This window comes from Scyliorhinus torazame, chromosome 12, assembly GCF_047496885.1.
Source record: "Scyliorhinus torazame isolate Kashiwa2021f chromosome 12, sScyTor2.1, whole genome shotgun sequence".
NCBI lineage: Eukaryota > Metazoa > Chordata > Chondrichthyes > Carcharhiniformes > Scyliorhinidae > Scyliorhinus > Scyliorhinus torazame.
The window spans coordinates 37,117,011-37,143,280 of record NC_092718.1 but is presented as its reverse complement, the minus strand read 5'-3'; the positions used below and the strand labels follow the sequence as shown (position 1 = coordinate 37,143,280).

Here is a 26,270-nt window from a genome sequence, read left to right as displayed (position 1 = left end):
GAATCGGCTGGAGGTGTGGGCTTAAGTGGGGTGCTCTTTCCAAGAGCTGGTGCAGACTCGATTGGCCAAATGGCCTCCTTCTGCACTGTAAATTCTATGAAATATCTTGGTGTCCTGATCAAAGAATGTAACTTATTAGTATTGAGCATAATAGTCGAAAGTGCTGCCTGTATTTTGGTACATCCTAGAGTATTATTCCACTGCAAGTTTATCAGATACTTGCATTTTCAATACATTTAGCTATAATTTTAAATGACATCAAATTTATCTGTAAATAAATTAATGATGAACTACATCAACACACTGGAGTACAACTATGCAAATCCCATGTATTCTGTTCCCCTCTTCCAGTTTGTTCTTCATGTCTCACTCTTCACCTCCCTTCCCCTTTATGATGCAAAAAATGTAATATTTTCTCTGCTGTTGAAGTTTGCATTTTAATATTTTCTAAGAAAGACCTATTTTAAACACTTCTGAAAGAGGTATTATTGATTTACAGACCCAGATAAAATTTATTTTATGAAAAATTATTTCCTCAGGAACATTTCAACCTCACTGCCGGTGGAATGAACTGTGTGGTTGACGGCACAATTCCAGCCAGTTCAGGACTCTCTAGCTCCAGTGCATTGGTGTGCTGTGCAGGTCTCATCACGATGATTGCCAATCAGAAGGTCCTATCAAAGGTAGGATCTAATGATGCTATTTTATATAGCAAATTAATGTCACTGAAAATTTTGCTTTTCAGTGAGCTGCAACTCACATTTAAACGGTGCTTTTGACATAGTAAGGATCCAAAGGCTCTTCGCAGAACGCTGCAAGTAGTAACAGAAGAGTTGATGGAGATGCAGAAAACGTACTCAAGAGATTTTGAATTTGGGGTAAAATGTGGAGGGATACAGCCAAAGAGCCGAGAGAGCAAATGAATGCCCTGACCTTGGTTAGGACATGATTGAATGGCATAGCAAACTCAATGGGCCAAATGGCCTAATCCTACTCTTATGTCTTATGGTCTTATGGAAAGAAGAATGATTGAAGGCCAACATTGGGAGTTTGAAGGACATGGTATTAGATCATAGGCTGGGATGAGTTTGTGAGGTTCGTGGGATATGATGCATACTGATTAAACCAGCGGTGCTGGCTCTGTTTCAGACTGTCTGAACTTGATCTACAGTGTGAATATGCACAACAATTTTAGATTGAGCCTTTAGACATTTCTACGGAAGATAGAATATTTTTTTCGGAGTCACATGAGTGCAGGGACGGCTGCGTTTTCGCGAGCTCCGGCTCTACTCGACTTGTCCCGGGATTTGTTGGTCAATCATTTCAGCACTATTGAGTCGAGACAAAATGCTTAAATCCTCATTGATTCGTGGCGGCTGGGAGGAGTTGGGGTGGGGTCTTCTCATTAGTGGCACAGCTGCTTTTGGGAGGCTTTCCACCCGACGGTGCGGGATGTTCCGATGGATGATGGCTGCTAGCGATGATGTTGATTCGTCCAGGGGCTATTTAGCACAGGGCTAATTCGCTGGCTTTGAAAGCAGACCAGCAGCACGGTTCAATTCCCATACCAGCCTCCCCGAACAGGCGCCGGAATGTGGTGCCTAGGGGCTTTTCACTAACTTCATTTGAAGCCTACTTGTGACAATAAGCGATTTTCTTTTCTTTTCATTTCATTCCATTTCAAATGTCTTGTTTCTGCGGTGCAGGTCATCAAAGCCCAATTTCAAGGGTTGTGCGGTGTTTTATGGAGGCGCACAGCGAGGTTCTTGTAACCAAGAGAGCACTGTCCTTGGTGGATCAAGGGAACATATTTAAACCTGTCTCTGAGGCACAGGGTTGGGTTGGCCTTCCAACCCCATGTCCTATGTTGTCCTGTTCCTGATGAGAGTCGAGAGTGGTTGGGGATGGCTGAGCCCACCGGGTCGCCCCCCTCCTCTGCTGGAACCTGAGTAGTTAGCCACCAGGGTTCCGGTGTGATAGCATATTGGAAGCAATGAGGTTTCGTGCTTCGATCGTTGGAATCCTTGGAAGATCCTCAAGCGTGCTCACTGTCTTTGATTCTGCTTTATCCTTGATTTCCTCATGCGCCAGAGGAGAAGTCTTTATCCTGAAAACTGTTTCGTGTTTCCGTCGTTATCCTGGACTTTGCTTCCTGACAATTATGTTGATGTCAATTTATTTGTATGCAGGGAAGTGCCCCCCCCCCCCAGTGAGAGTTAATCACTTTTTTTTTTGTTTTTGTTTAGTGCCCTTTCCTATTTCAGGCGTTATCCTGTTGAGGACTGGGATTTGTCTGGCTAGGATTGATGCCTGGTGGTACCCATCCTCTCTTTGACATTCTGTCGTTATATTACAGCTATCTGTTCTGGCCTAGGCCTGGCGAAGAGTTTAATTTGTGCTGAGTGTTGGTCGATTTTCCCTTTAATTCTCTGGGTATTGTTTTCTTCCTTCTGTCATTTTGATTTGAAGCTATGAGTATGCTGTAAGTCTGTGATGTCTGCATTCTCTTTTGGTGCAGGCAAGTCTTGTATCCGTGGAGTGAACATGTTGGGGTGTTTATCCCTGAAGAATCTGGTCCTGTCTGTTCCCATTCTTGCGATGATTGCTGTTTTACACTACCTGTTGTACATTGATGCCTATGGCTTGCTTTCCTCTTTTGTTTGTTTTGAGGTGATTTTTATTAAAATGCAAAATTGTTGGTGACTCAGTTTATACTGGATGCACTTGCTTGACTGATGGGGAAAATATGCATTAAATTAGATCAGTTATAAGTAACAGTTGTGCATATTGTACCAGGGGCTGGTTTAGCTCATTGGGCTAAATTGCTAGCTTTTAAAGCAGACCAAGGCAGGCCAGCAGTTCAATTCCCGTACCAGCCTCCCTAAACAGGCGCCGGAATGTGGCGACTAGGGGCTTTTCACAGTAACTTCATTGAAGTCTACTCGTGACAATAAGCGATTTTAATTTCATTTTCATTTCATTAATTTCATCCCCCCCCTCGAAAAAAAGTGACAGTAGTTATTTAAAATTTTTAAAACTGAATGTCTGTCTATTTTTCGAAATGAAAGTAAGAAAGGAAAGAAGAGGTGATGGGTAGACTTTCCTGGCCACGTGTCAGTGTATACCGGATCACTTGGATGCAGCAGATAAGGGGAAATTGGACGATGGAGTGGATGTTGATAACAAAAGTCCACACAATATGCAGGGCCAAGATAATTGATTTTATATGTACAAAAGACGTGGTTTATGTATGTACCTTTCATATCTTGTCCTTTTTGAGAAAATTGATTATTCATCATTCACCAGTACTTTAGGCCAAATTCTCACGGCCCCACCGCAGGGTCAATGGTGGGTGGGAGCGGTGGAATTTGGCAGGAGCACAAAAATCGGTTTGACGCAAGTGTGAATTTCCCACAGTATCTTCCACTGGTGCCCAACATAGTGGATTGGAAACCTGCTGGAGCCCGGCATGAAACTGATTTGCATCCCGCCAATGGGATGCAGGTGGAGGCCAGCCTGGGGCTGCCTCTGGAGTTCGGAATGTAGGCCGCCAGCAACCCTGGACCAGGGAACACTACAGCAGTGAATGAGCGGAGCATCTAAAGATGGATCTTCCAAGGTTTAATGTCATCGAGGTAGTCCATCTTCCAGCCTCAGAATGTTCCAGGACACGGCTTCCCAAGTATTTCAAACCATGGAGTCCCGATTGACCTACCAAGAACATCGGGGAACCCCAAGCATTCTCATAATATCCTGCCCCTTTTTTTCTTTTTGCTGCGAACTGGATGCAAACACACAAATACAAAGTAAACAAGTCCTTTCTAGCTATATCTATGCATGTATTAAGCTGGTAATTTGAAAGTTATCTGATTAAAAATATATAAGTCTTATTTGTTATTTTTAATGGAAGGAATGATGCTGGAAAGCTGATTCTAATATCGGACACATGCACCTCCTTCCCTCACACACACACACCTCTCTGCCTCACATTCACACACACATACATCTCAGTCTCACGTTCACATTCGTCTCTCTCACATTCTCACGTCTCTCACATTCGCACATGCTCACGTCTCTCTCTCACATTTACACAAACTCACTCATGCACCTTTCTTCGAGGCCAGAATCCCCCACCATGCATTCCTTTTCCGAGGGTAGAAATTCCCTCACTCCTTACACGAGACTAGAAACCCTCACCCTCTACTGCTTTTCCAAGGCCCGAACAGCACCACTCCGTTCCCAAGGCCCGAGCTTCACCAACTTATTTCCCGAGGCTCCACTACTGCCTTTCCTCGCCTCCCAGCTTCTGGCTGATTATTATCATAGAATGTACAGTGCAGAAGGAGGCCATTCGGCCCATCGAGTCTGCACTGGCTCTTGGAAAGAGCACCCTACCCAAGGTCAACACCTCCACCCTATCCCCATAACCCAGTAACCCCACCCAACACTAAGAGAAACTTTGGACACTAAGGGCAATTTATCATGGCCAATCCACCTAACCTGCACGTCTTTGGACTGTGGGAGGAAACCCACGCACACACAGGGAGGATGTGCAGACTCCGCACAGACAGTGACCCAAGCCGGAATCGAACCTGGGACCCTGGAGCTGTGAAGCAATTGTGCTATCCACAATGCTACCGTGCTGCCCATTATGCTACCGTGCTGCCCAGATTAGTCTGCTGTCAGCTCCTGCCTCACCTCCACCTTGCTGTTGGCAGCTTGCTATTCTGCCCAGCAACAGCGAGATGGAATAAATCAAATAGACCAATCCGAGCAAGGCTTCTTGGAGCACTGGATGCTAATAGGTTGACTAATCAGCCTGCCTATCGGCATCCAGCGCTCCAAGAGGTCCTGCACTGATTGGCCTATTTGATTTCTCTAATTCTTTTTAAATTCTACCCATTTGAACTGGCATTTACTACACAGACCTCCACACCCATTCCCCCTGTTCCAGGAGACCCATCTTCATTTTCAGGAGGTATATCTTTCTTCAACAGTAGGTCAGTGATGTTGGGCACTTTTTCAAAATGGCTCCCAGATATGATTGCAGGCTACGCGCCATCAAGCCTGTCCCACCATGGAATATGGTGCAAAATACCCAGTTGCATAATTAATGAGGTCAGGGCTGGAAGATCTGGCCTGGTTTCCTGCCGGCTTTGCAGCAGGAAACACCATGTTCCCGCCCCCACCACAGGACTTAGTCCCAGATGGGAGAATTCCGCCCTTTATTCTTTTGCATTATAATGATCACCTCCATAGTGCAGTGCGTCTTTGCACACTAGGCATTTCCATTTGGTGCAAACTTCAGTTTCATTACAAGGAGTTTAAACCAGAAATCATCACATCTCTGGATAAACCACTTGAAACAGGAAATTATGTTGCTTTCAAGAAATGCATTCCGTGCAATGGTTAGATTTTTTTAGCCTGTGCTGTCTATGGTGTTCTTTCTTAGAGAAGTGTCTGTTTCTCAACTTCCTCATTGCTTATGCCAATCACTTTATTCAGTTTGATAGCTTATTGGATAGCATTGATGCCCGAGTCGAGATTGCAGATCCTAGTTCCACTCTAGGAGTTAAAAGCACAAAATCCCAGCTGAAACTCTAATGCAATATTGAGGGAATATTGCATCGTCTTTGGATACAATTGAAATTGATTTCCTATTTACTTAGTCAGACTTGGTCTGGTACTCTGAATAACATTCTTCCCACAACCAGGGACTCAAAAACAAGATTAACTGGTCATTTATCTCATCACTGTTTGTGGGTTCTTGCTGACTGCAATATGGCTGCTTCATTGACATATTTAAGTGACTGTATTTGGATGATAAGCATTCTTCTGCACCATTTAATCTCAACAAAAAATAACCAGATACTCATTTTGTATCAAATAATAATGTATTTTTGCAGTTCATGGTAATTTTATGGGTTATTTGTGCCTTTTGAAAATATTTAGATGGGATTTTCATGAAATCTGCTGGAATAATTTCATTATCTATCTTTATCACCATCTGATTTGATACAGAATGTGGTCGTTAGAAGAAAATATTTTTTTTCAGACTAAACATTGGGAACCAAACATTTGAAGATCAGAATCTGGCTAAGATCAAACATTGGTTTCAACAGCTTAATTACAGTCTTACACTGTGATCCAAAATGGTAATAGAAAAATAACATTTTGATGTAGAAAACAAATTTGAGAATGAAGTTATTTAATTTTTATTTGCCAATGGTCTGTGTCTGACTTTAGAAACCAGGCACTGCTTAAAAGCTGTAGGTTGAATTTTAGCTATCCTGTCCAAAATTGATGTCCCTAATTTGAAAAACATCTAAAGAGACAGTCAATTCATGTGCTAAATCTTGTTCAACCTTTTACAAGCAAATAGTTATTGGGATAAAAGGGTTTTCGGTCGCGTACAATAAAAGTGCCTGCACATTTTATAAAACAAAATGATCAATATGAGGAAGAGAGCTCCGATTAAGATAATTGAGGGCTACTGCTGCTTTTGTAAACGGAGAGAGAAAAAGTTGATACCTGTTGCCTATCATACAAATTCTTGCAAAGAAAAATGGTATTTCATTGAAAGTTAGCTGAGGACATGATTTCCCCCCCCCAAAACCTTAAAGGCCTCCCACCTTTTTTTTTGTGCTTCATAAAATCTATTGAAAGTAATGTATGATATCTATATCCATTTTGGTATTTCTTGAGATGAGCTGTGTGGAAAAATATGATTAAAATCATTAATGAGATTCTATTAGATGGAAATAATAGCAGATAAGACAATTACTTCAGCCTCCAAAATAACTTAAAACATAATCTCCCCCCCCCCCCCCCTCCCCCACCAAACTCTCTGTTCCTCTGATGACTGGTTAGGCAATTTTTTTTCCTTTGGCCTACCTTTGGCAGCCATGCCTTGTTGAATGGGGTATAACTGGTGTACTTAACGTCATTATTGCTAAATGCTCTCAGCGCCTTTGGAAAGCTAATTTTATTTGGTGGCGTTTTTTTGTCTGAGTGGAGTATGCACTTTCTCCCAGTGCCTGCGTTTGTTTCTCCCCACAGTCCAAAGATGTGCAGGTGTAGCCACCTAAAATGGCTGATTCCCTATTAATTTGGCCAAAACCCGATTTTAAAATGGCTAACCGAAAAGGCTGATGGGAAAAGCAGCCAACAGGACACAAATGGACAGCTGCAGAAAGAATAGCGTATTCGGCTCTGGGGAAGTCGGCCCAGATCGATACTCAAGACTATTATCAGCACATCAACCCAGACATCTGCAGTTTACTCTGCTATCCCCGGGAACAATTGCAACATATTAGCAATTGAATGCCGGGCCAGACCTGTCGGCGCCTGCAGTGGCCGAAACAAAGACAGGTGAACGACCACCCCCCGATCGAGGAATCGCCCCGTTATTGGACATATCGAACCCAGTGATTGGGAACAAGTCCAATCACTTGGGACTCCGGGTCAAGGGCTGCCCCGAGAGGCGGGAAGCCCCTGAGCCCTATAAAGTGAGGAGCCAAGTTCAGATCTCGCTCTCTCTCCCTTCTTCTCCTGCTCGAGACCTTCGCAAGAACATCGACCAGAAACTGTAAGTTTGACTCCAGCGATCGCTACCCGATAAAGACTCCTAGCCATCGACCTGTATCAGCCTTTTGAATCCCGCGGGCCAGATCCGATTCGATAAGCCACCTGCTTCCCTGACCAGGTGGGCCCTTCCTAAAGTTAAGTATTGGCCAGTAGTGGTACGTTTCGATATAGATAGTAGGATTATTGTGTAAGCATTAATTGTTGTATGTAATAAATGACCGTTGATCACTTCCGGTGACGGCGGGCGGGAGGCGGCCGCACAATGGAGAGCTCCCGCTCGGGAACAGCATTTTCGGGGCTTTAAGCCCGGTCCCAGGGTCCACGGAGGCGGCAGAAGCAGGGAGAAGACACGGAGGAGGCACAGTGAAGACACAGGAGGGAAAAATACCCAAAGAAAAATGTTGAGAGTGAGCAAAAAAACGGCCGAAGAAAAACCAGCTGGAGGTCCGTCGGGGAGTGGAAAGGTCACCGTGGGGTCACCAGGAAAAATGGAGGCTGGAGCACCAGGGAAGGCTGCACTGCTTACGGCTGAAGACATAGCCAAGGTAATGGCTGCGGAATTTGAAAAGCAGTTGGCGCAGATTGCGAAAATGCATGGAGACGGTGAGGAAGAAGATTAGGGAGGTTTTGAGTGTGCTGGTGGAGGAGGCGGTTTCCCCGGTGAGGACGGAGGTGGCGAGCGCAGTGGCGGAGGTGCGAGAGCAAGGGGAGGCGCTGAAATAGTGAAGGAGACGTTATTGCAGCACGGTGATCAACTTGCCTCGATGGGGAAAGAGATGCGGAAGGTGATGGATACTAACAAGGATCTGCGAGGAAAAATGGAAGACCTGGAAAATAGATCCAGGCGACAGAATTTGAGGATTGTGGGGCTGCCCGAAGGAGTTGAAGGACCGAAGCCGACTGAGTATTTTGCCGCGATGCTGGCAAAACTATTGGGGGAGGGGGAGGATCCCTCCCGCTATGAACTGGATCTGGCTCATCGGTCGTGGAGGCCTGTACCAAAGGCAAATGAGCCGCCAAGGGCAGTGACTCTGTGCTTCCGTAGGTACAGGGTGAAGGAGAACGTCCTGAGCTGGGCCAAGCGGAAGCGGGTGGTGCAGTGGGCTGGAGCTGGTATACGTGTATACCAGGACTTTATGGTGGAGCTGGCAAGGAGGCGGGCTGCCTTCAACCGGGTGAAGAGGGCACTGTACATTAGCAAGGTGCGGTGCGGCATTGTATATCCAGCGAAGCTGAGGGTGACTTACAAGCTCAGGGACTTTTATTTTGGAACGGCGGAAGCAGTGGAGGGGTTTGCGAAAGCAGAAGGACTGTGGCAGAACTGACAAATTGAGGAATGGCCATGTGCCGATGTAACCTCATGACTGTATTTTCTTTTTTGTATCACTGCGTGCGGGTGTAGAGATTAAAGGAGCCAATGTGGTATATATTTGGACAAGGGAAGGGATGGGACTTCCACTCGAAATGAGGGCTCTTTGGGGTGTAGGTGGATATGCGGGGTTTGTGTGCTAAAAGGTGATCTTTGGGCTTTCCTGGGGCCGGGCAAGTGGGAAAGGGACCCGGGCGGGGGCCTCCACGCTGGCTGGTTTGTGCCGGCCAGTGAATGGGAGTGAGGTGGGGGGAGGGGCTGCGGCCATCGGAGCCTGGCAGAACAGGGTCCGAGTGGTCTAGCCGGGTGGAAAGTTGGGGGTTAAGGAACTGAGGTTGGGGGGAGGAGTTTTACAAGAGGCAGTGTACTGGAGGAGCTGGAGACCTGGGGTGGGGGGTGGGAGCTGTGTAAGATTAAGGGTGACTACGGGTAATCCCTGATTCCTTTTTGTCATTTGTTTATGTAAACATGCGGGTTGAGGTTTGGGGGTTGGTGGGTAGATGGGATCGTTGTTATTATGAGGACTGACATATCTTGCTGATTATTGTTTATTGTTGATGATGTAAATGTGGGAGAAAATGTGAAAATGGAGGAGAATATAAAAAATAAAAATAAATGACCGTTGATTTCAATCTTGCTAAGTGGTGTGCTGACTTATTAATCATAACTCGAGCTTGAACCACATCAGAAAGATACCTGGCGACTCGTGAGCAAAGGTGACATAATCAGAGCTAATAAACTAAGGCTAAAAAGAGCAACACTGGTTAGATGGATTGGTCATGCTAAATTGCCCATTGGTGCAAGGGGAAAACCTTGTCAAGGATCTGGACCTTTGTGGGCATCTTTCTTTGAGGTGGCTGAAAGAAAATACGTACAGTACATGGGAGGTAGTGGTGCAGTTGCATTGACACTGGATTAGTAACACACAGACCCTGGGTTGATGGTGCCATTTGAATTCAAATTTTAAAAAATCTGTAATTTAAAAAATGATGTCCATAAAACCATTATCGATTGTCGTGAAAACCCATGTGGTTCACTGATTTCCTTTAGAGGAGGAAATCTGCCATTCTTACCTGGTCTTGCATAAATGTGACTGTAGATCCATAGCAATGTGGTTGACTTTTAAGTACCCTCTGAAAGTCACTCAGTCCAAGAAAAATTAGAGATGGGCAACAAATATTGCCCTATCCAGAGACACCAACATTCCAGGAATGAATAAAAAATGTTTTGCTCGGCCTAATTCCAGTATATAGCTGATCAAGAAGAAAAGCACTTCAATACTTGTTCCTGTTCAGTGAGATACAGCACTGACACGTGCAAACTCCACCCCCCACCAGATACATAGATATAGAAAATGTTGATTTTTCTTGATCATTTAAAATTCAGTTTTGATATTCAGTCCTTTTCCTAAGGCGAATGTGAATAGGACTCACTAGGGAAAGATCAACCCGAAGCTTAATCACTGCCATTGCATTCTGTATTGGCCATCCAATATAGCAAATTATGAAGACCTGGAATGCACTGTTTTAAGTCTATTTCAATAGTGACTTTCAAGAGAAATTGGATAATTACTTGAAGGTAAAACTTTGTGCGTTACTTCTAAATGCTTGGCGAACAGCTTTTCAAACTCCCCTGAAACCGCATCAGTCAGAGTTTCAACCGTAATGGGAGTGCCCCATCCGAGGAACCAACCCCCACCATCTTTCCTCCTGTTGGACTGACAACAGCACTCCCCGGGGGACCTTCGTCGCCACATTCTTTCCCTGACCTCTCTTCTGGAACTTTGACATTCCACCAATTCCTTAGAACTTCCCACACCAGCTCATCAAAGAGTACCCCTGAGACTAGGCATAAAGATCCGGAAAACAAAGACTCTAGCAGGAGCCACCCAATGTGCGACCTCCACCTACATGTCGCCAACGGAAGTCCGGAGTGGGACTCTTTGATAGCACTTCCAAAGCGGAGGTACAAGCATGATGGACTGAGTGGCCTCTTTCTGTACTGTATCACTACACTGTGATACACAGCACAGTATCACTGTACTGATTCAAATTTGTCATTCAAGGTTTGCGCTCTTTCATGTCAAGTTTCACTCTCCATTAAAACTGCATTATTTCTCCCTTGAGTTTATTGGATTTGCTCATGGTGTACTTGTTGTCCTCAGTTACTTGTGAGCTATATATTAGAGATTGGTCCATTTCTTGAAAGAGTAAAGGAACAATGTGCATGTACTAACTCTCGCAATACAATTGTCACTCGGGGTCACTCAGCTTCTGATCTCATTACAGCCTTGGTTCAAATATGGACAAAAGAGCTGAATGCCAGAGGTGAGCTGAGAGTGACTGCCCTTGACATCAAGGCAGCACTTGACCGAGTATGGCATCAAGGAGCTCTAGCTAAACTGGAGTAAATGGGAATCCGGAGGAAAACTCTCCGCTAGTTGGAGTCATACCTGGCACAAAAAAAGTTGGTTGTGGTGGTTGGAGGTCAATCATCTCAGCTCCAGGATATCACTGCAGGAGTCCCTCAGGGTAGTGTCCTCGGCCCAACCATCTTCAGCTGCTTCCTCAATAACCTTCCTTCCATCAAGTGAGAATGTGCAATCATCCGCAAACAATGTTCAGCATCATTCACGACTCCTCAGATAATGAAGCAGTCCATGTTCAAATGCAGCAAGATCTGGACATTATCCAGGCTTGGGCTGAAAGTGACAAGTTACATTCGTACCACAAAAGTGCCGGGCAATGACCATCTCCTACAAGAGAGGATCTAACCACCGCCCCTTGATATTCAATGGCATTACCATTGCTAAATGCCCCATAATCAACATCTGGGGGGTTACCATTGATCAGAAACTGAACTGGACTAGCCATATTAATACTGTGGCTCATAATAAATCTTTATTGTCACAAGTAGGGTTACATTGACACTGCAATGAAGTTACTGTAAAAAGCCCCTAGTCGCCACATTCCGGCGTCTGTTCGGGTACACGAAGGGAGAATTCAGAATTCTCAGTTGGTACGGAAATTGAACCCGCGTCTGGCCTTGCATCACAAACCAGCTGTTTAGCCTACTGAGCTGAACCAGCTAGCAGGGCAGGTCAAAGGCTAGGAATCCTATAGTGAGCAGTTCTCCTCCTGACCCCTCCAAAGTCTGTCCACAATCTACAAGGCACAAGTCAGGAGAGCAATGGAATACTCTCTACTTACCTGGATGAGTGCAGCTCCAACAACACTCCGCTCGACATGATCCAGGCCAAAGCAGCTCACTTGATTGTTCTCCCTTCCACAAACATTCAACCCTCCACCACCGATCAACAGTGGCAGCCATGTGTACCATCTACAAGATGCACTGCAGTAACTCACCAAGGTTCCTTAGATAGCACCTTCCAAGCCCATGACCACCATGATCTAGAAGGACAAGGGCAGCAGATACCTGGGAACCTGACCACCAGGATGTTCCCCTCCCAAGTCACTCACCACCCTGACTTGGAAATATATCGCCGTTCGTTCACTGTCGCTGGAGCAACATCCTGGAACTCCCTCCCCAACAGCACAGTGGGTGTATGTACACTTAAAAGACTGCAGCAGTTCAAGAAGCCAACTTACCATCACCGAGGGGAACTTGGGATGGGCAATAAATGCTGGCCTAACCAGCGATGTCCACATCTTGTAAATTATTTTTTTTTTAAATGTCTTTTCTCACTTCACTCAGTCATTCAGATTATCTCTATAAGGCAGTGTTTTTCAATTTTTTTCCCCCCAGGACCCGCCTTTACCAACCAGCTGACCTTTGGCACCCACGCTGGCGGACCTTCGCGACACTCGCCACCTACACTTACCTTTAATGCAAAAGTTTAATGTTTGGTTCTCATAATCACACTCCAATCAGGTTCTCAGGAGGAGAGGGCAATGCGCATATCAGGTGCAGATTTCAGCCAGTTTCTTTGTGAGAACGGAAAATCCAACTGTGTACATGTAGCTCATAGTAAATGGCAATAGCAACAAAAAAGTTTGTTTTACTCAGCACTGGATACTCCTGGGAGTACTCTAAAACTAGAGCTACTCTTGAATGCTGACAGCCTCATAGACTTTTGTCATGTTTTTAATATGCTGCCACAGGTCAGGTACAACAGCTTATTCGTTTCATTTGGAGTCAGCTGGAAGTTAATAACTGATCTGGGGTCTCAACCTCAAAATGAATCTTTCACCCACTGCTTCTCTTTCAAAGTCTGAAACTTCTCCTCTGATTTGTCAGTACTTCCCTGCATATAGCCCACATGAGATTTGCGTTTGCACATTTGACAAAACCGTAACTCAAGAAATGATCTTTATTCTGCTTTGTTCCCGAGTTAAATTTCTTCTTTGTTGGCTGTTCACCAGAGGTCCTGGAGCTCTGTACAGAGCTAACACTAGCACTGCTTTTTCCGGCCGTGGATTTTCCTGAGCAGCTCTCTCCAGCAGATTCAGATACATAGATATATAGAAGATAGGAGCAGGAGGAGGCCTTTTGGCCCTTTGAGCCTGCTCTGCCAATTATCACGATCATGGCTGATCATCCACCTCAATAGCCTAATCCTACTTTCTCCCCATAGCCTTTAATCCCATTCGCTCCAAGTGCTATATCTAGCCTCCTTTTGAATATATTCAATGTTTTAGCATCAACTACTTCCTGCGGCAATGAATTCCACAGGCTCACCACTCTTTGGGTGAAGAAATGTCTCCTCATCTCTGTCTGAAATGTTTTACTCTTAATCCCCAGACTGTGACCCCTGGTTCTGGACACACCCACCATTGGAAACATCTTCCCCGCATCTACCCTGTCTAGTCCTGTTCGAATTTTATAAATCTCTATGAGATCACCCCTCATTCTTCTGAACTTCAGCGAGAGCAATCCTAACCTAGTCAATCTCTCCTCATATGACAGCACCGCCAACCCTGGAATCAGTCTGGTAAACCTTCGCTGCACTCCCTCGCGAGCAAGAACATCCTTCCTCCGAAAAGGAGACCAAGCCTGCACACACTATTTTCGCTATGGCCTCGCCAAGGCACTCCTGTACTCGAAACCTCTCGCAATGAAGGCTAACATACCATTATCCTTCTTACCGCCTGCTGCCCCTGCATGCTTGCCTTCAGCGACTGGTGCATAAGGACACCCAGGTCCCACTGCGCACTCCCCTATCCCAATTTACAACCATTCAGGTAGTAATCTGCCTTCCTGTTTTTGCTTCCAAAGTGAATAACCTCACACTTATCCAAATTATACTGCATCTGTCATTGATTTGCCCACTCACCCAACCTGTCCAGATCATACTGTAGGATCTCTGCATCCTCGCCACAATTCACCCTCTCACCCAACTTGGTATCATCTGCAAACTTTGAGATGTTACATTTTGTTCCCTCATCCAAATCATTAATATATATTGTGAATAGCTGTAGTCCCAGCACCAATCCCTGTGACACCCCACTAGTTATTGCCTGCCAATTTGAAAAGGACCCATTAATTCCTACTCTTCGTTTCCTCTCTGCCAACCAGTTTTCTATCCACCTCAATATACTTCTCCCAATCCCAGGCGCTTTAATTTTGCACAATAATCTCTTATGCAGGACTTTGTCAAATGCCTTCTGAAAGTCCAAGTATACCACATCGACTGACTCCTCCTTGTCAACTGTACTAGTTACGTCTTCAGAAAGAATTCCAACAGATTTGTCAAGCATTATTTCCCCTTCATAAATCCATGCTGGCTCTGATTGATCCTGCCACTGCTTTCTAAATGTTCTGCTATAAAGTCCTTGATAATGGATTCAAGAATTTTCCCCATTACCGATGTGAGATCCTGGTTAGTCTGTACACTACTAGGTACACTAGCAAGTACACTGCCTGTTTGTGTCTCTGGCCATCTTCCTTGTAATAATCTTTATTAGTGTCACAAATAGGCTTACATTAACACTGCAATGAAGTTACTGTGAAAACCCCCAAGTCGCCACATTACGACGCCTGTCCGGGTACACTGTGGAAGAATTCAGAATGTCCAATTCACCTATCAAGCACGTCTTTTGGGACTTATGGGAGGAACCGGGGCACCCAGAGATATGCAGACACTGAATGAACAGACAGTGACCCAAGCTAGGAATTTAATCCAGGTCCCTGGTGCTGTGAAGTTAATCGCTGTGCTACCGTGCCACCCAAACAAAGCATCCAACTTCGCAGTCCTCTTGCCTTGCTTGCCAGCAGCTAGAAAATGGAAGAAGCTCTCTTCTGTGATTGGGTGGCAAAGGCATGTACATACTGGATGCTTGATGTGAAGTGTACGTGGAGGGCGCATGACCTGCTCACTGCTGCCGCTTATGGTCCGAACACTACACACAGCATTTGATTCTCATTTAAAAGCCAGTCGCAGTCGTCATTCTCAATTTCAAAGCCAGTAGCAACCATTGGGTGCTTCTCCCATGATCGGGACCACCATGGGAATTCCGCAACCAATCAGATCGTGACCCACCCGACATCTGCCCGCGACCTACCCAAGGGTCATGACCCACACTATCAAAAACCCTGCTTTAAAGTACTCCAGAGAAGTGACTTTACTCGCCCTCGTCCTCCTCCATCACTTTTAGATTTTAACAGAAAATGGTGACCATAACCTCCTTTCATGAGTTTTGTTTGGAGAGCAAAGAAAACCAAAATATGTAGCTGCTGGAATGGAGAAATGTTCTGACAGGATATTAACTTAGTTTACAGACTTCAGAATGGGAACACGTTGCTAAATTAGTTGGGAATACATTTATTGTTAAACTGCATGGACATGACTAAGATAAAGTGCTCGCTATATAAAGACACCAAAGATTATTTGGAAAGACATAAAGCAGTGGTGGAAAAGATAATGTAAACTTACCAACTTGGAATTATATATAGAGCCTTTAATTTAGAAAGAAAATGCACAGGGTACTTCACAGATGTATAATCAGCAAAATGGACACCAAACTAAAGAAGCAGATACTTTGTGGGGTGACCAAAGGCTTTGTCCAAAAAGTCAGCTTTGAAGAGGGTCTTGTTTGAGGAGAGGAAGGTGGACAGACATTGATGCTTCGAGAGGGATTTTCAGAAATTGGTGCAAGGTTGTGTTATGCATTCATATTGAGTCTTAGTAGCTGCAGGAAGCACTGTGTATTAATATATTAATGTCGTCACAGGTCACTAACGCGGGGAAAATGAGTGAAGAAGCAGCCTGTAGTGAACACACTTGGTAAATATTGGTCCATTAGTTTTTGATCCTCAGCGCTTCCCAGTGTCAGTTCTCCACAATACACAGTGGGTGGCAGCCAAGGATAGGAAGGTAATTTGCATACCCAGTCAGCATCAAAGGAATGGAGAGTTGGGAAGGGGAGCCTATTGGGTGAAGGGATTGTCAGGCTTGTGAAGATTACAGACTCAGGCACAAGGCCATGTAGGTATTTAAACATGAGGATCAAAATTTTAGATTTTGAATATAGAATAACATATCTTCTATAAAGTTAAGATTTAAGAAATCTTATTTTCTTTCAACATAACGTTTCCAATATTAATTTAATTGAGAATTTCTTGATCAGATTCAGAAGAACACTTGCAGAAATGCTGTGATTGGATTTAATGCTAACCCCAACGCAAACTGGAGAAATAGAATCTCGTCTTCTAATTAGGCACATGACGGCCCTCAGGACTCAACATTGACCTTTCTCCCCCACCTTGAGCATTAAAAAAAATATTGTTACGACACCCTGGGCAAATGCTCAGTCAATTCCAGCCCCACAGACCCGGGAGTCCCAACATAAGTGAATTAACTAATAATCTGTGTTTTCCGAAGATCTTTAATATAGAGAGAGACGTAACAGGACAATGGCCTACCAGTCTACCTAATCTCAAAACCCTGTCCCACCCTCCACCGAGGCACACACAAGGTAGGATTGGAGAGGATCAAATAGAAAAGGAATTAAAGGGAAAGGTTTGTGGGGAGTCTTCACTGCTGTGGTTGCAGTCTCTGGGAATAGATGCGCTCAAGAAATTCCGGCCAGCGCAGTTCCGCCTTTCCACAACCGGATGGAGCCAGGTGTAGGATGTTCAGGTCAGTGTTATTCCCAATACCTGCCACCAGATGGTGCTGTACGCAGTGCAATTTTGTTCCTCTACCATGGAACTTTCGTCTCCCTGTGAAATTACTACAGCTGCCATTTTTATTCCCTTTGTCTGAACTTAGCACAGGAACTCTGGCCGTTAGTTAAGGAATATTCTCCGTTTAAGCTTCAATTTGAGTTCTCCGTGCCCCCGAGACAGTGTTAGAATGTTACAGACCTGCAGAAAAGCGGCTGGCACTTTCACATTCAAGAGATCTGTTTGTCAGTTCTGATGGCTGTCTCTGCCCTTTTAAACAAGAAAGTCTTCGCAGATTTAGCTGGAATGTCTCTTAAAATCATCTGGCAAAGAGAGAGAAGGAGGGAGAGAGAATCTTCAAGCTCCTTACCAGCTGGCTACCTTAACAGAACTAAAACAAAAGATGGAACTCTACAGAAGATCCGCTTTCTTCTGGAAGCTTCTGATAGGCAACAATAGGAGAAGCTGAGAAGTCTACATTCGCTGATTGGCTGCTTGCCCACCCTATCAAATCGACATCACAGGTTCTGCCACAGAACCTAAAGGGGACGTCCTGACCTGGTCCAGAGGCATTCGAGCTTTGCCTAAAATCTGTAGTTTAACAGAAATTCCAAATGGAACAGCACGGTAGCATAGTGATTAGCACTGTTGCTTCACAGTGCCAGGGTCCCAGGTTCGATTCCCGGCTTGGGTCACAGCTTGTGCGGAGTCTGCATGTTCTCCCCATGTCTGCGTGGGTTTCCTCCGGATGCTCCGGTTTCTTTCCACACGCCCCAAAAGACATGCTGTTAGGTAAATTGGACATTCTGAATTCTCCCTCTGGTGTGTATCCGAACAGGCGCCTGAATGTGGCGACGAGGGACTTTTCGCAGTAACTTCATTGCAGTGTTAATGTAAGCCTACTTGTGACAATAAAGCTTATTAAAAAAATTAATGTTGCAGCAGCTAACCGGAAGACTGCAGATCCAAGGAGGCAGCAGGATGGGGATAAAAAGGGAACACAGGACAGACAAAAGGTTTTACAACCATGTCCTAACAATATCAAAAACGCTTTTTATTCCAATGCAACGCCCACCACTGGGTCATCTGTCAATTATAAAATCCCTACAGTGCAGAAGGAGACCATTCAGCTTATCGAGTCTGCACTGACCCTCCGAAAGAGCACCTTAATATAGGCACACTTACCCTTCTTCATCCCTGTAATCCTACCCAACCTTTTGACACTTAAGGGCCAATCCACCTAACCGGCACACCTTTGGGTTGTGGGAGGAAACCGGAGCACCCGGAGGAAACACACGCAGACAGGGGGAGAAAGTGCAAACTTTCACACAATCACCCAAGGCCGTTTATTGAATTTGGGTACCTGGTGCTGTGATGCAGCAGTGCTAACCACTGTGCCACCGTGTTCTGTTTTGAATTCACTGACCTTTATTTTCCCATTAACACATTCCTATATCTTACATTTATGCAACTACTAGCATCTTCTCCTGCCACTAATACTTCCTCTGTCTCATGACCTACACATCTTTGTTGTGATCTCTCCTAGCTCCTATCAGTTTCTGACCTTGCACTCTATCCAGCAACCCCACCCTCTCTTGTGTAAGTTATTAAACATCACATTTCTACCGCTGTTTATCTCTGAAGAAGTCATATGGACTTGAAATGGTAACTCTATTTTCTCTCTCCACAAATGCATCCAGATCAGCTGAGTTTTTCCAGCATTTTTCTGTATTTGTATCCAATAAAGAAAAAACTTGCTGCAAGAGATCTATGTGCTATTTACAATTCCATAATTTCTGACTTATTTTCTTTCAACGTAACCTTCCCAATATTAATTTAATTAAGAATTTCTGGGATTGGTTTCAGAGGAACACTTGTAGAAATGCTGCGATTGGATTTCTTAGTGTATTGGGTACCGTCTTTCAGAATAATTTATCCAAAGGCATGTAGTGAATAAATACGATTAAATGTGCAATAATATTGCCACTGCATTTCCAATATAAATACAAGTGCCAACTAATTTGGAACCTTTGGTATATTATTGCAAATTGCTCTCCTGATTTGTTAAGACTTTCTTACATTCCCGTTCAAGGGTAAAATTACTCTTTTTATAATAATCTTTATTGTCACAAATAGGCTTACATTTACACTGCGATGTAGTTATTGTGAAAAGCCCCTAGTTGCCACATTCCGGCGCCTGTTTCGGTACACATAGGGAGAATTCAGAATGTTCAATTCACCTAACAGCACGTCTTTCGGGACTTGAGGGAGGAAACCGAAGTACCCGGAGGAAACCCACACAGACACGGGGATAACGTGCAGACTCCGCACAGACAGTGACCCAAGCCGGAAATTGAACCTGAGAACCAGGGGGTTCCTGGAGCAAATGTTTTGAATGAAAAGAGAAACTGGTTATACACTCAGTCTAAAGGGAGGCGCTCAGTGGCCAGGAAAGATGATGATTTTATTTAAACGGATTCTGATCCATCTAAGTTTAGAAACATATTCCTAAAAAGGGAATGTTGTGGAAAAGTGGTTACTTTGTTAACTATCTTCCAGGCGATGTGCCCTAAAGTTTGGCAAATAGCCATCAATTTCAAAGAAACTCATTTTCACATATTTCAATAAAAGCCAGAGTAAATTTTCTTTCGTTTCAAATAGTGTTGAGGTGTTGGCAGTTGAATTGTTTACGTTCTGGTCAAACGTACATGGTGCTTTTAAAAAAAAAAAAAGTTAATGATTCTTGTATGGGCGGCACCGTGGTTAGCACTGCTGCCTGTTGCCAATTCTCACCGGAGACACCAATAATGTTGCTCTTTTTAACTGGATACTGATATGACAGTTATTAATGATATTGCTTTTCAGAGTCACCAGGTATCAAATGATACCACACAAGGTTTTACCGGATATCGATCAAAGACCAAACAACCAGTTAGTTAGTTCAATGATAGTTTATTTACACACAAGAATTACTTCAACATGCAACATAAAACACTACAAGCTAAATTACACCTAACACTACAACGACCTGTACTTAACTTCAGGCACCTGGCTTTATGCAGAGGAACAAGGCCTTTGTTTGGCTTTTGCGTGGCTGGGTCTGGAGAAGTGACTTTGTTTCTGCTGGGCTCATCCATCTGGTAGCGATCGTTGGTCTTGAACTTGTCTTCTGGTCGTGATGCTGCACTTGGTTTTAGGCGTAGGTTGGGGCCAAGAGAGACCGAGCGCTGGGGCCAAGAGAGACTGAACACATGGCAGTGTCTCTCTCTTTATCCTTTTGGGGTTTCGCGCTCCTTTGGGCGGTCCTTAGCTTTGGACCCAATAATTCGGCAGGCTTTGATTACTGCCTTCGATTTTGGCCAGTAAAGAGGCGGTTGCTTTGATGGCGGGGCGTGTCCTGAGCGGTCATTGACCTTGGCTTTTTGGGCTCCCTGAGCAAAGGGAGTGGCGCCGATGAGTCTGTTTCTGTATCTGTTACCTGAGTACAGGTCTTTTGTTCTGGGAAAATGGGCCATTAGAATGCAAAGTAGCTGGGGGTTTCGATAGCGTCTAGTTATCTGAGTTGCCAATATACATAAGCTCTGAGTGTCTGAGTCTTGGGGTGACCAAATTTCCTGGGATCCTTTGTAAGTGGCCATCCCAGATGGCTACATGCCTCCCAGCACCAGGATTCAAATTCGGCCTTGGCTGACTGTGTGGAGTTTGCAGTTTCTCCCTGTGTCTGCGTGGGTTTCCTCTGGGTGCTCCGGTTTCCTCCCACAGTCCAAAGATGTGCAGGTTAGGTGGGGTTACGGGGATAGGGCAGGGGAGTGGGCCTAGGTAGGGTGCTCTTTCAGAGGGTCGGTGAAAACACCAAGGCCGAATGGCCTCTTTCTGCACTGGAGCAATTCTATGGTTTTCTGAGTAGTCCATCATAGGCAGTGCAGGTTTGTGCAACCTTACTGCTGTGTTTTCCTAAAGACTGAATGGCATTTTACTCAGAACAATATTTCATATGTTTGCTTCAACAACATGTACAATCCTTAATCACAAGCTGGTGGGCCATCAAGAGGGTAGTCCCACTGACACTGCAACAATATGTTTCAATTATACTAATTATGATAACCCATTATATAAAGATACTTAGGGATGCTTAAGGGTTAGTGGTTATATTTGGAGGTGAGATGTTGTCAGAATAATAATGAAATATGCCCAGCATGGACAGTGTAATGGAGGATGTTCTCAGCAAGAATACATCAATCTGGCCCTTCATTTGACTCTCCACCGAGTAAAGGGTTCACATTTAGTGAACTGAATGGCTTGATTGTCTAACATTTTTTTTGAAAGAGCATATAGTGATAAAGTATAGTGGTAAATTGCAAGTGAAATAAGCAAATGTAAGTTGGCGCTCATGGGAACAGAAGGAAGCAGCTTGGTGGCAGCTCAATTCGGAGTCACCAGAGCAAGGCGACAGGTAGTGTAAGTAGAGAACGCAGATGATGTGGCGCATGCAAGTGGTGGGCACATGTAGCTAGGTGTGAAGAGCAGTGGGACCAGTTCCCTTAAGTAGGAAGGTGAGAAGCACAGGGTTGAAATGACAGCATTGTGGGAGAAGGTAGGATGTTGGGTCTATGGGAGGTGAGCTTTGTAGCTGGAAATTGTGAAACGGGGAGGGGTGCCGGTGGCTCAGAATTGCTTTAAGTAATATAATTGGTCAATTGCAGGAATCTCTACAGCTTGAGGGTACAAGTTAGAAAGGTTGTTGGAAGCCTAAAAGCTTGATGTAATGGTGAAGGAGGATGGTACAACTTTGTCTGTTAAAAACAATGCAAGCAGGAATTGATTGCTAAGTATCACAGGAGAGGAAGTACGTTTAACAGCAAGAAATGCTGCAGCCATAAAGGATTTTAATATCGGTGGATGATTTATTATTAGCTGTTCGGTATGACTTCTGTATCATGCATTACATGAAATTCCTTTCAATTTGAATCTATGTAGCACGGTATCACAGTGGTTAGCACAATTGCTTCACAGCTCCAGGGTCCCAGGTTCGATTCCAGGCTTGGGTCACTGTCTGTGTGGAGTCTGCATGTCCTCCCCGTGTCTCCGTGGTTTCCTCCGGTTGCTCCGGTTTCCTCCCACAGTCCAAAGATGTGCAGGTTAATGGCCATGCTAAATTGCCCTTAGTGTCCAAAAAGGTTAAGTGGGGCTACGGGGATAGGGTGGAGGCGTGGGCTTGAGTAGGGTGCTCTTTCCAAGGGCTGGTGCAGACTCGATGGGCCGAATGGCCTCCTTCTGCACTGCAAATTCTATGATTCTGTGTGATTCTAACTTCCTAATTTCAGTTATCCCTTGTAGAAAGATGTTGAGAAAATAGGGAAGAATGATTAAGATTACTCCTGAACTTACTACAGAATCACAGAATTGTTACAGCACAGGTGGAAGATATTTATTCCAGAGCAGCATTGGAAGCATAGTGTCTTATCTCAATGTTGTGTATGGAATGGTGAGGGAACACCAGCACATAGTCATCCTTATTTGTTGAAGTAACAAAAGGAAAGATTGTCCTATGTGTCAACAGGTGATTAGTAAACAGGAAGGCTTGAGGAAAATCACTCCGTTGCAGACAGAGCTAGACAGCATTTTCTTTTTACATGTTTATTCTTAACCTCCTTACAGTTTGGCAAGGGAACATCCAGAAAGTTTAGCAAAGCAAGATTTGATTTAAAACAGAACAGATTGTGACATTTAGCTCCGTCCTGCATATATTCATTTTGCTTCGGTTACAGGAATATGACTTCTGTTGTAAATCTAAGGAAGTTTCTGTTGTGAATTACAAACCCACAGCCTTAAATTATTAAATTGGCACTAAGGCAGGTAAGTTGCAAACTATCGATTTGTAGCTTTTGTATAAGATAAATGTGAGCTATATATGTGCTTTCACCATGACATTGAACGTTGAGAGTGTGTTTGTGAAAATCCATGAAAACTAGAACATATTACAGATTTTAAAAAAAGAAAATATCTGCCACCTCCAGGCGAACCTCTGTAACAAACCCCTCAAGGCGAATTTAATCTTCTCAAGCCTGAGAAACCCTGCCATGTCACTCACCCAAACCCCTGACTTCGGGGCCTCCAAGTCCCTCCATCCCAGTAAAATCCATCTCCGGGCCACCAGGGAAGCAAAGGCCTAAACGTCGGCCTCTCACACCCTGGGCTCCCGGGTCTTCTGACACTCCAAAGATCGCCACCTCTGGACTCTGAGCCAGCCTCCCTTGCAAATCCCTGCCAAAAGCCCCTCAGCCTCAGACATGCCCAGAACATGTGTACATGATTCTCAGGACTTCGCCCACACCTGTCCTCCACCTTCTCAAAGAACCTGCTCATCCGGGCCACAGTCATATGAGCCCTGTGGACCACCTTGAATTGGATCAGACTGAGCCTGGCACATGACGAGGACGTGTTAATGCTCCGCAGGCCTCCTCTCATAACCCAGCCTCGAAGTCCCCCCCCCCCACCAACTCCTCTTCCCATTTTCTCTTCACCTCCCCTATTGGGGCTTCCTCCCACTCAATCAGCTCCTTGTTGATCGAGACCTTCCCCTCCCCAACCCTTGTTCTCGACATCACTTTATCCTGTAACCCCCTTTGTGCGAGGTGTGGAAAGCTCGAGACCTGCCCCCATATAAAGTCCCTCGCTTGCAGGTACTGGAACCCTTTCCCACCTGGCAACTCAAACTCCTCCTCGAGCTTCTCCAAACTCGGAAAAATCTAATCGAGAAAGAGATCCCCAAATCTCTTGATCCCTGCCCACTGCCATCTCCGAACATATTACAGGTTTTGTTGAAACCAGATCTAATGTATGTTTGATATACATGTGTTAATTAAAGACAAAGGATGCTTTATTTTTTTTTCTAATTGCCCAATTATTTTTTTTCCAATTCAGGGGCAATTTAGCATGGTCAATCCACGTTCCCTGCACATCTTTGTGTTGTGAGAGTGAGACCCACACCACACGGGGCGAATGTGCAAACTCCACATGGACAGTGACCTGGGGCCGGGATCGAACCCGGGTCCTCGGTGCTGTGAGGCAGCAGCGCTAACCACTGTGCCACCATGCCGCCCGATTAAGGATGTTTTAGTTAGCTGTTGTAGTAATAGGAACAATGGGCACCAATCTAGAGCAGAAATAAATGGATTTTCTTTGTATCTTCACTATTTTTATTTCAATAATAGATTGTATAATTTCTTCTTTGATTTATAGATTTGATTTGATTTGGAGATGCAATCTACCTTCAGCAAAAACTGTTCTAACTGATGCACACCCAATGTCAAATAGAATTCAGGGTTCAGCAGTGGACCATTCCGAGTGGAAGTGGATGTGTGTGTGTAAGGAGGCAGAATGTGGAAAAGAAGATGACAATTTAAAGTTTTCTATTTACAGCTCTGCCCTTTGTTGTTCATTATCTGATTTATATGACTCCTTTCCTACCATGTGTCAGTGAAAAACATAGACGTATCATTTTGAATTATGCCTTGTAGTAAACCCTGCTTATGCCAGCACAGAAAAAGTGTGAATTGGGGTCCTTCTAGCTTTATTGTCACAAGGCTGAAACAGAAAACAAGATTTTCTTTCATTCTTCACAACATTGCTCAAATGTTTTCAATGGCACTATGAATTCTGTTATAAAGTGCAGACAAATTAATGAATAAATTAAACATTATGTCCTTTCAATCTGTTGAAGTTGTAAGGATCTCCGAAATTGTCTTCTGAAGTGCACTGGCAAACTTCCCAGCTCGTGAAATTCTGTTGTTCAAAAATCAATCTGTGTGTCAGACTTGTTTATTCCAAAACACAAAAGGGAAATGGAGCACGTTGAAAAGCTGCTTGTGGCAAATCTGCGTCAAACATGGAGCCACGCATAGTGCAGACATGAGAGCAAAAGGTTAACAGAACAGATAACATCATTGCTTAATTCTGGTGGCTATGATGACAAGCAGATAATGTCTGACAAACGTCCCAGCTCCTGATGAAAATAAGTGCCATTACCACACAAAACATATGTGAAATAGCAGCAAATTGGAACTTTGCATGCTAAGTTGAAGCAGATGTAACTTTAATTAGTCTCACGTTTAAGAAGGACTTGCTCTTTTGAGCATTACCCAGAAGTAGTTTTTCTGATTTATACTTGAATGGCACGCGATTTTGCTCTATGTAAGACCAATATCAGGGTTTACATGAAAACCAATTACTATCTTGAATTTTCATTAAAGTTCCTTGTTTTATAACAGTAAATAATTCGCAACAGCAGCTTGAATTTCAATATTTCTAATACCAGCCGATCTCATCGGCAGTATTATATAATTATTGCTGTATAGTATATAATAATTTATCCCCCCCCCCATCCTTTTATTTTTGGTACCTACATTCTGGGCCAAATCTGTGCAAGGGAGAAAATGGTGTTGCAGTTGGAGCTGGTTTGTGCGTTACAACAGTGACTGCATGTCAGAAATACTTTTTCATTGGCTGCAAAGCACTTTTAGACATCCTGAGGTGATATAGGGACTATCTAAATGTAAGTTCTTTCTTTGTCAGGTGGAGAGTTGGGAATGGGGAAACATAACTAACTAGCTGGACGATGGATGCATCGGCACTTTATCTTCTAGATTTGCATTTGCCTTTAGGAAATTGGACCTGGGTTTATCTGCACTTTGAAGTAAAGGAGCTGAGGGAAGCATGAAGAATATATCTGGATCTATATTGTGGATGTTGACTTTGTGTTGAGGAAGAGACGACAGAGTGATTGAGGGAATCAATAAGTTGATGAATTTCTTTGTTTAAAAAAAATATTACTTTTGTGATGTGCTTTCAGGAGTATTTAGCCTGCTGGGTATAAGGAGCTATCATGACAACTTTATCTCCATGTTTCTGTTGCAAACTGATTTGGATAGATATAGCCTTGTAAATGCTTTATGGAACAAGATGTGGATTAGGAAGCAAGAAAGAAATGGAGTAACAATTAAAAGAAAAATTAGGAAGAAAAATATTGCAAGTTCAAAACATGCATAATACAATTTTTTCACAACCGACACTGCTGTCACGTTTATTATTGACAGAAGGATTTTTACTATCACGTAGATTTATGTTAATGAATTGGGCTGGTAATTTTGTCTCAGTGACTGATTAGAACTACTTGGATTCATTGCAGTTT

The 26,270-nt window shown here is 44.1% G+C and overlaps 1 protein-coding gene and 1 long non-coding RNA gene across 4 annotated transcripts in view; both read left to right on the top strand.

The window, feature by feature from the left end:
- Nucleotides 1–26,270, top strand: part of galk2 (galactokinase 2) — a 206,237-nt gene that overhangs the window by 57,473 nt on the left and 122,494 nt on the right. For all 3 annotated transcript variants that reach the window (XM_072470681.1, XM_072470683.1, XM_072470682.1), the window contains one exon: nucleotides 540–683. In XM_072470681.1, the coding sequence (XP_072326782.1) occupies nucleotides 540–683 (144 nt within the window). The remainder of the gene's footprint in view (nucleotides 1–539; nucleotides 684–26,270) is intronic.
- On the top strand, nucleotides 22,847–24,797 carry LOC140387505 (uncharacterized). Its single transcript, XR_011933886.1, has 2 exons — nucleotides 22,847–22,936; nucleotides 24,323–24,797. It is a non-coding gene; the product is annotated as an uncharacterized lncRNA (long non-coding RNA).